A 14,544-nucleotide genomic window follows, 5' to 3' on the forward strand; every position below is an offset into this window, starting at 1 on the left:
ATGTTTCTGTTTAATCAGCTGACAGACCTTAGTGAAGCAAACTTTGCATCACATAAAAACATGCTTCAAGGAGTTGTAACCCATATTGACAGCCATGTTACCCCTGTCACATGCTCCAGTGAACATTATGAAGGTATTGTTTTTCCTGTTTTGTTTACCCCAGTTTCAGTTAGCATAATCTCCTTTGAGAGGTGGATCTTTGTGTATGTAGTGTAGGAAACCCATGATTTATACTAAAAAACTTTCACTGGGTTACTGTCTTCACAGTTTTGAAAAAGTTGATATATACAGTATCTGAGATAAGACTATGATGGCAATAATTAGAATTGCCCGCGGCTATCTCAATTTATCTTTGTACATTTCTTCTGCTCCTCAGTACATTCTCAGTTGTTTATTATATAATGGGATTATGTCATCTAAAGTACCAGAGAAGATAGAAAACAAGCACTAGAAATGAAATGAATAAGCTCAATGTTAACTCTCTGTCCACTTGTGACCCTTTCAAACTGAGAGAAACCTCCATCTGCTGGAGGTCACTCTCAACTGCAGATGAATAATCGTTGCTTGTCGTTTCTTCACCCCAACACTGACAGCCACTCCATGGTGTAAGTGTCTGCACAGACCCCCACCACAATCCCTTCCCTGCTGCCCATGAACATTATCTCTGCAGCGGGCCAATTAGTCATCATTTGTCTTGTTTTGTTGGGCTCACACAGTCAGACGTCCTCTGATTCAATAAATGATTTAAATAATGGGCCTGTAATCGTAGATGCTGATTATTTTGAGCCCTTTTTGATCCCTCAAATCAATTTAGCCTGCTGACAAAACGCCACAACCTCTACCCATTTTATTATAAAAAAACTATCCGAGACTAGCAAATATATGATCGTTTAATTAGTCAAAGACATAAAATCATGCTTTAGAGTTTGGAAATCCATTTAAATTCTGCATGTTTGGTTACACACAGCAACATACACAAAACTAGCAAGTCCACACCAACATTGTCAACATTTGACCCATAGATGCTTTTCCTTTGAAAGTCAGAAAGATGTAGCACAACATGTTGAGGGTGCTAAGCAATGTCTTCTTTCCTAAAACAGGTGAAACTGTGGTCGGATGGGAAGCCAGTGAGGGATCACTGGGTTCTTCTAATTGCACTACCCATCAGAATTGATGGTTTAACTTTTCTCCAGGTATACTTGACTTTCCTTAACTGTAATGTTCCTGTTTCCAGATTGATTACAAAAGAAACACCAGTATTTAATGTCTCCATACTTCCCTTATTGTCAACAGACACAAATAGTCAGAACGCAAAATTTTTAAATATTCTTAAATCAAAACATAAAGTCAGAGTCATATGATTAGTCAGAAAACAAAGTGACTCTCAAATGCATCAAACAAAACTTTGTGGTAAAAGCTAAAAAATCACCATCAAGTAAAATAAAAATAAAAACAATGCCACAAACACTTGCTGAATGTGACAAAGATCTGGGCAATTTTGTTGACATCTTGGTTTATTGTTTGATATTATAGATGATGAACCACCAATCTGTTATATGGCTGTGTCTGTTTGTATGACTGTGTTCATGTGTGCATGTGTGTTTCACCCACGCTCACACTTGTGCTGAGTGAAAGCAGAGAGCCAAAGCTCTTAAAGTCTTAAAACTGATGGTCTGGATACTCTCATCTCCTGTTCGCTGTGTCAAGTCATTATAGTGCACCAAGTCATTAGCTGATGGAGTAGTCATCCATTTCAGCTAAGAGGGAATAGCATAGGTGAAGCAGAGATGATTCCAACTTCAAGATGTCCAAATCATGTAAAGGGCAATTTTTCTTTCTCTGCCTTTGGGCACTGATTACTTTAATGATCATGTTTGAAATAAAAAAAAGAAAAATAAGATTTGGAGAGTTTCATGTAAAATCCGCTAGTTCCCTTAATAAAAATGAAAACCTCAGAACGGTACGTCAACCAAGGAAAAGTGGCTCTAAAAAATAAAGAAAATATCTGTCACATCTGAAAAAAAGGGATTCTTAAAATGTGGTTTCAATCAAAGTAAAATCAGCTGTTATTTTATTATTTTAATGTAACATAAATGCTAAGAACTTCTTGTGAGTATTATGAAGCTTCTGGTGGCGGATGCAGTATTTAAGAACTAAGTACAGGGCTTGGAGAGCCAAACTCATTTTTAAGCTAGCCTATGTTCCAAATGCAACCAGAAAATGTATTTTACCATAGGGGGTTTTGTTTCTGTCGTTTTAAAATGTCTAGAAATTACTTTGGATGTGGTGTGATCAACTTCACACTGATCATAAAGACAGTACCACTCTGTTATGCAGAGGCACGCTATCCATTTGGTACAACTTGTACAAGTGATGCCAGACACAAGTTGAAACAAAATGTTTACTAGAAAAAACATATAGTGTTGAGAGGTGAGTATTGTCTAGTTCAATATAAAGATATATTTGTTTGTGAGACGATGGAACCACATTTTATTATTCATTATTTATTAGTATGCATTTATACATTTCTCATATGTTGAGTACAAAAGACTTTGGCGATACACTGGAATGGATGAACCCGCCCTGCATTACTTCCTTATATAATCCAAAGAATATACAGTCAGCAAAATTATGCGCCTCTCATTCATTATTTTTCTGTTTGATAAACATAGCCATCTGTTGCATTATAGCCAGTAGCTTAAGACGTTGGTATGCCTGTAGTGTTGCTGCAGTAATGGGTTATACCACTGGATGGGGACTCTCTGTTTGATAGGAAGCACTTAAAACCGTATAATCTTCTATCCTTCCCTGTAGCACTTAGTATTTGTTATACTGCACTCTTACATTCATATATGACCAAAGAGTGGGCACTAGATACTATGTGTTTGGTAAGTACAGTAAAATAAAGTAGTAGTTGTGGAAAGCATCAGTTAGCAAGCTATTCTATAGATAATGCTAATGGTATAGTACCAGCTCCAACACATCAGTATTTAACTGGCAAAGGACAATACATGAGCAGACACGGTGATGTGATAAACACAACCACCTGGGCTTTTGCCTTTCTTCAGTTTAGCTCTATAGAGTTTTACAATACCCTGGTTCCTTCAGTAATGGGAATTATTTGTTCGGATATTTTATTTAACTAGCTGTATAAAGCGTCTTTGGGTATTTTAAAAGCACTCTATAAATAAAACGCTTTATTATTTTTTTATTATTAGATCTCGTTAACAGAACTAGGTAAGGTCTGCTGCAAGATGTAATTCAGATTACAAGTTTTTCAAAATGTCAACTCTTAACTCTCACGAAGGAAAAACAACTAGATATAACTCCTTCGCAGAAGAAAATAAATTGGTATTGCTGTTTGCAATAACCAAATACTTTAAATGTTTATTCTTTTTTTGTCCTCCTCTATCAAAAGATGTTTCTTCTTCTAATATTATATTTGTCTCTATCCACATCAACAAAAAAATAAATTAAAGCAGCTTTTCTTAATTTTGTTTGTTTTAAGAAATGAATGAACAAAAAGGCATGTGATGGCATCTGTCAGTAAAAATGCAACAAACCAGGAGAGGAAAAAAAAGGTCAGATGGCTAAAACTTGGCTGTTATGAGGAAAGTATGGCACTGTCACAGCTCATTGTCTTTGAAAATTAATGGGAGAACGATGACAAGGCTAGGAGTGATTCCAGAGAAGTGCAAAGCAAGGCGAGAGCGGACCTTTAGAGAATATTTATGTTATAGCTTTATGCTAATATTATGTGGCAAGCAATTACATCTGTATTCAGAATGGATTGCTTAGCCATAATTGACAATGACATAGAAGGCCTGGCTAAAGGACAGTTTGATCAAATGAAGAATGTCATACTCTGGTCTTGATTCACTATACTCAGCCTTTATTGTTGGCAAGGTTTAACAATGATTATCAATAGATTGAGATTAATTCATTACACAAAGTCATATTTTAAATCATTAGACAAACATGACAATGAGTACTTTGATTCATCATTACATAATTTAATTACTTTTGTGCTTTATGTAGATTTAATTGAGAGAGAAAATGGTGAATTCTAATTAGATTATTATATGTATTTACTTCCTGATTATTGATATACATGCAAACGGTTATCTTCCATAAGGGTGGAATTAAAATAGGGCACCTTTTTTGGATGGCGTCCCATTGGATGAATGTTATTTTGTAACTCTGGAATCAGAAAACTGCTTTCTCACAGCAACGTCAAAGGAGGCAGACATTATATGGCCCAATTCATTACAGTCAGAAGGGGGAGTAGGGAGGTGGGAGGAGAGAGTAAGAGCGAGAGAGAGACAGAGAGAGACAGAGAGAGACAGAGAGGGAGAGGGGGGTTTCATTAAAGCTCCTGGTTTAAGCCCAGCCCATTCTGAATATGTAAATGTCTCAGGCACAGAGAAAAACACAGCAAGAGAAAAAAACGAGGAGGGGAGAGGAAGAGGAGGGGAGCAGCATGAAAAAGTGAGTGAGCGATCAAGGGAAAGAGAGCAAGAGAGTGAGGGAAAGAGAGCGAGCACTCTGAATTGTGAGTGGCTTACGACACTCAGTGAACAGAAGGTGCTTCTGCATGCGCTGTCAGTGTACTGCTCTGCTGCAAGGGATTGTGCGCTCCTTTGCTTCCCACATTTACAGCCCCTGCCTGCCTACCAGCACCAGCCTTCAGCAGTCTCTTCCAGCTGGCTGAGAAAACACCCGGAGAGCGAGGGAGTGAATGAAAAAACTGCAAGCCACAGGGGATCCAAGCGGCTTCTTAACCAAGATGAGCCACTGAGATGACAAGGAATACTGTTACACAAGAAAACAGTGGACAGGGTTCACCTCTTTAAATCCTTTTTCCCCTCGCATCCGTCACTGAAAGCATGATTACCCGCTTGAATGGATTTAAACCTTACAAGTCAGTGATTGCTTCCAGAGATGGACGGTAACATGCGTTGACAGATCTGCTGAAACTTAAGCAGGAAGGGGAGGAGAAAAGAGCAAGACAGATATTTTAAAAGATTTTTCCGTGGTCCTTTTTTTCCTCTTTCTCTGGTTGTCTCTTCTTCCCTCTGATCATTGCAGCAGAGGACTGCGGAAGAGCAAAAGAGACAGAGCTCATGCATGCAGACAGGGGAACTTGCACTTCCTACCATCTCGCTGAAAGCTACTTGGATTCCTTCTCTTTCTGGCTCTTTCACTTGAGGAGAACTAAGACATTGTAAGCCTGCCAAGGATCTGGTGTCCACTGAAAAGAGAGAAGGGAGGGGGGGAGAATTTGTACCACAGTGGGGTCTTTTTTAGATTCGCACATAATTAGTGTTGGGGCACAAAGCGAGTCGCTGAATGGAGATTGTCAGCTTTTGGATAGGGGTGAGTAGGAATCTTATCAAATAAGATCGATCAATGAGAATTTTTTTTCCCCATCTCCTCTACTCTCCACCCACTGCTTGATATCTAACATAAGCCTAAAGACTTGCCATTTATCTTTTGCATTTTCTTGGTTGAGAAAATAAAATAAATATAATCACTATCTACAGCATACAAAAACAGAACGAAACAGATTATTAAATGAATTAAATATGATACGTATGATGTGATAGGTGCAAAAACAATATCCAGAGTGGTTCAATGGACATTTTCTCAGTGGCATCCCTGGATATTTATGCTAATGGATTTCCTTCTAATTGGACTGTACTTAAAGTGGCCATTGAAGAAGCCCCCTGGGTTGATACTGTGTTTATTGGGCATTTTTCTGAGAACGGTTCCATTGGTTGAGGGGGTTTGTCCAAGGATGTGCCGCTGCGACAGCAAGCTGCTGTACTGCGAGGGGCTCAACCTCACAGACATTCCCCGCAATCTGAGCAGCGCCATGGGCCTGTCCATGAGAGAAAACAACTTGACCGAGCTGCGTGAAGGCCAACTGGCTGGTCTGTCACAGCTCACCTGGCTCTACCTAGATCACAACAACATTGACATTGTAGAGGAGGGTGCATTTGACAGGCTAAGACGGGTCAAGGAGTTAGACCTCAGCAGCAACCGGATTGAGAGTCTGCCAAATGGTACCTTCAGGCCCCTCCCAAACCTGCGAATCCTGGACCTCTCATACAACAGGCTGCAGGCACTAGAGCCTGACCTGTTCCACGGCCTTAGAAAGCTCACCAATTTGCATTTGCGCTACAATGCTCTCAAATTTGTGCCAGTGCGGATTTTTCAAGACTGCAGGAGCATGCAGTTTCTGGACTTGGGATACAACCAACTGCAGAGCCTGGCACGGAACTCCTTCGCTGGCCTCTTCAAGTTGACTGAGCTGCATCTTGAGCACAATGAGCTAGTTAAAGTGAACCTAGCCCACTTCCCTCGCCTCATCTCTTTACGTACTCTGTACATGCACAACAATCATGCCACTATTGTTGTCAATACACTGGAATGGACATGGCATTTTTTAGAGAAGATTGACCTGTCGGCTAATGAAATCGAGTACATTGAGCCACATGTTTTTGAGAGTGCACCCAACCTTAAGGTGCTGATGCTAGACTCCAATCGGTTGACCTCTGTGGACCAGCGCATTCTGGATTCGTGGTCATCTCTGGACAGTATAACCCTGGCAGGGAATGACTGGGAGTGCAGTCGCAACGTGTGTGCCTTGGCCTCTTGGCTGAGTGCCTTCAGAGGCCAGCGTGACAATTCCCTGCTGTGTTCAAGCCCCGACACCGCACAGGGCGAGGATGTGTTGGATGCTGTCTATGCTTTTCAGCTATGTGAGGATCGCCCAATGGAGGTAACTACAGCAGGCCTGTACGCCTCTACAAGGGATCTCCAGGGTGGCTCTGTTTTCCTGGGCCCATTTACTCCCAACCCTTATGAGGGTGAGGGTAGTGAGGTGGTCACCAGTTCTTTCACTGTCACAGTGGGCCATGAAGACCTGGATAGCACCATGCAGATCCACAAGGTGGTGACTGGGACCATGGCACTCATCTTTTCCTTTCTCATCGTAGTGCTCATGCTGTATGTGGCATGGAAGTGCTTTCCTGCCGGAATAAGGCAATTAAGGCAGTGCTTCAGCAGTCAGCGCCGTAAGCAGAAGCAAAAGCAAAGCATGCAGCAGATGGCTGCGATTTCTACACCGGAGTACTATGTTGACTATAAACCTAACCACATTGAGGGAGCTCTGGTAATCATCAATGAATATGGCTCTTGCACTTGCCAACAGCAACCTTCTCGGGAATGTGAGGTGTGACCCTGCTTTGTGAGTACGTCTTAACCTGTGATTATCTGGATATACAGTAAATCCCCTTTGTTGGATACACTGGAGGGGAATATTGCTGGACAGAAGGAATAAAGAAATCTTTTGGACACTTTTTACACAGCGTCTCACTGTGATGTGAAGGAGTATGTTTTGTGCGCCTGACTATTTCGCAGTGGATTTACTGCTACTGCTATCTACTGATGATTTGAGGCCACATGGCATAATGGGCGCCTGACTGTTGGACCTGTTGATGTTCTACAGAAACATAGAGAGGAATACATTGTGGGCACTGAGGCTTTTCTCTCATGGGTGGATATTTGAGCTTTAATGTGTCTTTCTACTTCAGGACATTTAATTATTGTTTAAAAACAAACTGGGGACACACAAAAGAAGAAAAAACAAGAAAAAAACCATTTGTATTATGGTATACACAATATTTGACAAGCATTTAAAGTATAAAAAAAACATGTTTTAGTTGGATTAAAATGTAAAAATAAAAGTCTGTGTAAAATATGTTAAAAGAAGAAGTGCAAGTGTGGAAAAAAAATTATACAAGATAATCTATTTCTTTTGTAAACTACAAAAAATTGTTAAATAAATGAATTGCTATTCACAGTAAACTCATTTGTACGTGAGAAGCCTGTCAGAAAGGATGAATGATAATAGATGCAGTCTTTGCGCTCGTGGACTGGAGAGCAATGTCTCTGCAGTGTTTCGAACCAAAAGAATAAAATGAAATACAAATAATAATAATAATAATAATAATAATAATAGGGGCAGAGGGATATCTGCATCTCATTTCCAATGTAAAATCCATTGTCTGAATTTTAGATCTCTGTTTTAACTCTCATATTTGTTGTTTTATCATTCACTGTGTTGGCTCGCTATCAGTGTAGTTTCTTCCCCCTTTCCCATTGCCTATCTGAGAATAGATTCAAATGATCTATTACATTTAGCATATTTTCACATTATTATATCACTATTTGTATACCATCCAAGTAAAGACAGCAGAGTGTCAAAGATCTAAAGCTATGCCTCTCATTGCCTGTCACTCGTTGGCTTTCACAGAGGAGCGAGGTCTCCTTTCACGGAATCAAGCACACTAAAGATAACAATCATTGAAACCATGCATACTTAAATCCAAATACAATTTCAAATTGTATCAGACTCATTGAAGAAATGATCCAGCAGCTTAAAGAAAGATTTGCACATGCAATATTCTTCACTGTGTTTTCATGTGATGTAAAATGTTTGTTGAATACAAGGCCATTTTGAGGTGTATATATATCCTTCTTCCTCTGGTGTTCATTGTGTAAATTAGTGCACTGACAGATGTTGTGTTTCCTGGGTCCTTTGACATGAACAGTGTGTTGTGGGGGTGGGGGGTGGGTGGGCAGTGAGAGGGAGATGGAGGATCACAACGACTGCAGAAAGAGGGAACAGACTGCTCTCTAGTGTGCATATTCTCATACTGTGGCTGCATTTTACCCATTGTGCACCATACTTTGCAAACCTCCACAGCAGGGGCAACATCAACATACTGAATTTGCAGCAGCTTTTCTGGAAAAAAATTAAATGCATCAATTTGCATCATTTTTGTGTTATTTTGCGATAAATTAAGATAATGTTTACAACTTGTAAGTCAGCAGGAATAAAAATGTTTTAAGAACTCATTGACAATCATTATATAATTAGTTCTAATAAGATTAAAACGATATTTTCAAATCTATCAACAACATTGTAGATGCACTTGGTGTCCAGGGTTTTCTGGTAAACAATATGCAAGGGTCAAAAAAACAGGTAAGACTTGGTTCTTATAGGGTTACAGATGGTTTAGAGCCTGGGATTAAACCCTGCCTGAGTAAGAGGAAGTGCAGAGGTCCCATAGGCAATAATGTGTCTGGAAGAAATTGTTTTGCTGGGGTTGATGGTTCATTTTATTTGAACAAAGCTCATAATCAGTGTTCCTAATGAATTAGAATATTTTATACTGAAATGGTAGTGATCGGTAAAACGGGCAAACATTTTTACAGCATCTTGTGGAAATATTTCAAGGATTGGACAAAACTACAAGCTTGCAAAATCATTGATTACATCTGAGTTAATTTTTGTAATCACAAGACTGTCTAATCCTGGAGGGACTGAAATAGTGAGCCACAGGAAAAGAGCAAATTACCTTCTTTAACTCCCACATTTCATAGGATTTCTCTCAGGTAAAATCCCATCATATATTAATCATCCTTATTAATATGAAGGTTATGCTGGGAATTCAGTTTTTTGCACCTGAGTGCACTAAAGTGAAGCTATTTTCTTATTCCATTTTTCAATAAATGCGAGCGGTAGCCAAACATGCATTTCATGTTGCAATATAAATATATGGGATGAATATAATCTCAAAAGTTAAAAGGGTTTGCTTGAAGGTTCCAAAATTACATCTGTACTTGTGCGCGAGTACATCAGTTCCAGCACACAATTGTGTTCAGTGAGTTTGTCTTTACACATATAAATGCCAAATGGCGCTGAATCATGAGTTTTCATCTGACACTGACCTCAGCGTTCTGTGACATTAAAGGGAACCTGTATCAGTCATTAACATCAAACCAATGTCTGAGGAAGCTGCCCGTGTAGGATGGAAAATAAAGGTGCAGTGTGAGCAATATATCCACAATGTACTTTCATGTTTTTTTGCCAGGTCGATTAATTCTGGCAAACAGCTAAATTAATAGTTTACATGCACTGTATGTAGCGTTCCAATAACAAAAGCATTAAACTTTGTGGTTATTCATTTTGGCGAGTGATAATGGCATAAAGTTGCCATGCGGGATTTATGAGCTATTTCTTGTTTAAGGTACCAAGAGTGTCCCACTTAAAGACTAAACATAGCTGTTAATCATAACCTGCCTCATCATGTGAATGCAAATGACGGCAGTATGTACGGCAGGGCATCATGCTCGAGACATAGATTTATTTTATTCTCACATCCTCAACATCCTGTCTCAAATTTCCGCCCCCTTCGAGTCCTTCACAGCCTCTTAAAATGGCAAGTGCTGGGTAAATTTTAGCTTGTGAAGCTTCATTTGTATAAATATTGGATGGTGAATCGCACAGAGGCCAGTACTGGCACAGCTATTGATTTCATTTCACTCTTCTCTTGACCAAGCAACCAGGGCAAAAGGTGATGGTGAATGGGTCTGAATATTTTAAAAGTTTTGAGCCTTGAGGTGTGACGTTAAACTGCTTTAGACTTATCCATATCCCCTCTCTCTCTCTTTCTCTCTCTCTCTCTTTCTCTCTCTCTCTCTCTCTCTGCATCCACATAACATAGTTAATGTAGAGAAACACATCAATTCATCTAACTGACAATATATGAAATCTCTGCTTGACCTAAGCCTGGGGTGATAACTCCCTGAGGGGAGATATGTGCTCTCAGACAGCATCCATTATAAATGCCTTTGATTGATGATGCTCAGTAAAAATCCATACAGATGAGTGGTAACCAAAATGTTCAGAGTGATAACAAATGTATTCATCACTCCGTCACATTTTCAAGCGTAAACTGATGGATGAGGATGATATGTTTTATTTATATGTAAATCAATAATTGATTTCGAAGATGATAAGTGGTTGACATGGCGACTGTCTTACACAAATCAGATCACTGTTCAGTCAGAGACAAAAAAGCGTGAAATCCTGCTTTTTAAAGAACAGTTAGGCAGGGGAGCGTGACATTTGTTGTGTATGTTGCAGAGCCACAGTTGTCACAGGACAACTAACATGCTAATAGGTCCGAAGCTATTGTCTGGTAGCTTATGTTTGCAAAACTGAGCATGTGGTATATGTATGCAGACACGGTTGTGTACATGAGTGGTTATTAATGAGCACACCAGACCTGGAAATCACATGATGAGTGCAATGCTGAAATGACAAGTCACCAAAGAAAGATGGAAATGTAGGTAGAGCTACTGACATAAAGAGTAAAGATCACAACAATAAGATGAGAAAATTCAAATGGGGTGTGGTGTGCAAAAAGTGGGGCATTCTGTACATGAGGCGTAGGTCAGAGCTAAAAGTCAAGGAGAGACTCTGCAGGCTCAAAATGTACAGGTAGTCGCTAGCTGAGATCCCGATAAACATAATTCAGACTTCTAGCTGTCAATTAGCAAACACAACTAGCCTTGTCAGATTGTTAAGTTTTTCTCAAACAGCAAATTAATCAAACAGCAACATTTGATTTGTAAAATATGAGAACAGTGGAATGCAGTATGCAAAAATGGTGTATGTATTGTTATGCTACTGTACCTGCATGTACAGTACCTTTGCATGTGCAGTGCTGTGTGTGTGTGTGCGTGTGTGCGTGTGTGTGTGTGTGACAAAACATCGCTTTGTAGATCTTTGCAAAATCGCTTGCGTCACAACCTGCAGCAAGAAGAGGGCCTTTAGAGACACAAACAAATCCTTAAAAAATAAATTAACCTGGCTTCCTGTGAGGAGTATTGATCGGGCAACATTCTGCCATCTCATTGGGACTTGGACTGTGCTGCATAATAAACGCTTAACACCCCCTCATAACTGGATGGAGAGCTAAATCATGGGTGGCAGCATGTACTGCAGCAGACTGTAAGGAGCTGGTGATGACTAATGACAATGAGTGGGTGGCTTGCCACTGCTTCTTTTATAACAGGTGGGTTATCAGGATCAATATCCTAATCATCATCAACATTATCTCAGAATCCAAAACCTCTGACACACCATTTTTCTCTCTCACTGTACATTCCCTTCTCTCCCTCCTTCCAAATACTTCTGCTGCCACTGTTGTAAATGTGATATTACTGCACTGAATTCAACGATAGCCACTAACAAAATCCTGTCCAAAGCTGGTGATTAATTAAAAGAGGGCAGCAAACGGAAATGTCACTCACCATATAGAGGGATCTCTGTTAGATAACAGTTTTGATGTTTAACTAAGGAAAGCGTATTTTCTATGTCCAAACACTCCCTGTATGGCAGTTGAGCAAACAGTCAATATAATAACTTAACAACAAATATAACAAATAATACTCAAAACAAAACTGACAAAGGTCCAGAAGGCAACTATAATCACATTCATTACTCAGGCAAAGTCTCCAGGCAGCCTATAGATCTTTGTGCCCACTGCTTAATTTAGATGCGCCACGTTCAGGCAACATTGAATTCATAATAATGACTGAGGAGTCATTATTCTTATCTACATTTGGTACTGTAGGTACAGCAGTGGTGGCTGCTGAGGAGGATGACACTGGTTAGAGAATGGGGGCAAGGCTGGCAGCTGAATATTCATTGCAATGAGTCAGAGGGTTGGAGAGTAACATTAGACTGGTGGCCATTATTATTATTATTATTATTATTATTAGTGTGTCGTGTAGTTAACATCCTTGATATTGCTAGGTTGGAAAAGCAACGATAATGCTTTGTCTTGCATTTCACATAAAACATCAGGGTCAGTCAGGGAGATAATACAAGCAACAGCTGGGCCTGCATCTGGGGCTCCGTGTAACCTGTATAAGAGCAGATGTGGGTCAGTGCCTAGTATTATGGTGGCTGAACTACAAAGCTTTATCCAGGACTGGCCTCAGGATGTTCTATTCACTTATTATTGTTACATATCCGTTTACAGATAGACCCTAGTGAAATAGGTGAGATACATAACATATCCCCGATAATTTAGGCTAACCGTTTTTCACCTGTGATCTTGTAGGTCATGCATTTTTTAAATATATTTTCAAGTTCAGTTCTATTCTCTTGTGCCAGCAGTCCTACAAATGGTCATATTTAATTAGATGCCTAAAGACATCTCTAACACATACTCCAGCACCCACACAAGGGGAAAGAGATCAATAAGATGCATGGTACTGAATGTGTACTGTAAGTGCATAGGAGACTGTTCTGTGCAAAAACAATATATCATGTCAATGAATGGCTGAGGGTTACAGTAGTACATTATACCGTATCAACTTTATCTTCTTAGAACAAACAGAAAATAGCATATTCTTACTATTACAAATGTTTGAGCTAGAGGAAAAAAATGTTGATGCATTTGCAAAACTAGTCAATTAAATTATAATGTCCAAGACAAAGATTCAATTTGATTTAAGGCACTTTCCCCCTCCAGCTGTTCTGATGCAAACCGATATTCTGTGTATCTGTATTTTGTGCAGATCGATATCAATACAAAAAAATTATTTACCAAACTACTTCTTTCCCAGGTGGCTGTAAAAAAGGTAAAAAGTAAGATTAGAAAGTCCAAAAATAACAAAAACAAATGCGACCTATTTGATTTATATGAATAACATTATGGAGCCTCACAGGCCTACCTCAAACTTAAATATCAGCCATACTGCCATTCCGGGGACATCCTGGCCTTTTCAACAACAATAAATTAAGCTGCTGTGAATTAACATTTAGATTCACTGCCTCAGTTGTGGGCACCAGCAGCTTTTGGAAGAACTCAAACAAACAAAACAAAAAGAAAATGAAGGAAAAAAAGCATACTGGGAACTTATTTCAAAACAATGCATTTTTTTTGTCTTCTTAGTTGATGACTGCGTACGCCTTTGCCAAGCCAGACAGACATCAGCTCGACATATTCACCATTTATGCTAAATGAGTCATCAGGACAACTGCATTGTTTCATTATTCACAGTCAGATCACCTCAAATAAAACTGAATCCCAAACATCACTTTGATTAAACGTTTCAAAGGTACGGCACGGCAAGACTGTAGGAGCTTCTTTTTGAATAAAAAGTTAACACAGGTTAAGGGAAGTAAAAATAGACAGCATTTATCATTTCCCATTTATCTGATCAGTGTCAGGATGAATAAATGCTATTCTACCTGCTCTTCTTGCTCCCTCTCTCTTCCCTATCTTTGAGGGCAGATTGGCATCTCCCCAGTAGCCAATGAGATTGGCTGCATAAATGGAATTGCCCCATTCTCCCAAGTGTCAGCTGAGCTAAGGGAGTGTGTTCACTGTTTACAAAACAATTGTGCTAAAATGCATCCCCAGTGCAGCTAGTACTTAAGATGCCATTTTGGTAAACATTCTCACTGTGACAGACAATGTGTACAAGCTAATCCAGCCCAGAAGCTTCAAAATAAAAACAAAAGATGGACTTACCTGTCATATTAAATGCAGGGCAGAAAAACAACAGATCCACAAAGAATGGCGAAAGAGGGATAGAAAGAGAAGAAAAGGCTTGTTAAAATATATACTTTTTTTGCATTACATTCTTTCTGACATCAAAGCAGCTCTTTTA

General features: G+C 39.4%; 2 protein-coding genes across 4 annotated transcripts in view; one reads left to right on the forward strand and one right to left on the reverse strand.

The window, feature by feature from the left end:
• Positions 1-14,544, reverse strand: part of ctnna2 (catenin (cadherin-associated protein), alpha 2) — a 370,589-nt gene that overhangs the window by 140,570 nt on the left and 215,475 nt on the right. The gene's annotated exons all lie outside the window — the stretch shown is intronic.
• lrrtm1 (leucine rich repeat transmembrane neuronal 1) lies at positions 5,669-7,688 on the forward strand. The gene has a single exon (XM_046048454.1). It carries the CDS (start codon positions 5,669-5,671, stop codon positions 7,241-7,243), a length of 1,575 nt encoding a protein of 524 aa, XP_045904410.1. The 3' UTR covers positions 7,244-7,688.

This window comes from Micropterus dolomieu, linkage group LG04, assembly GCF_021292245.1.
Source record: "Micropterus dolomieu isolate WLL.071019.BEF.003 ecotype Adirondacks linkage group LG04, ASM2129224v1, whole genome shotgun sequence".
NCBI classification, from domain to species: Eukaryota; Metazoa; Chordata; class Actinopteri; order Centrarchiformes; family Centrarchidae; genus Micropterus; species Micropterus dolomieu.

What these genes read in the sequence shown, in the direction of transcription:
- lrrtm1 (XM_046048454.1), top strand. Translation starts at nt 5,669, where the DNA reads ATGCTAATGGATTTCCTTCTAATTGGACTGTACTTAAAGTGGCCATTG.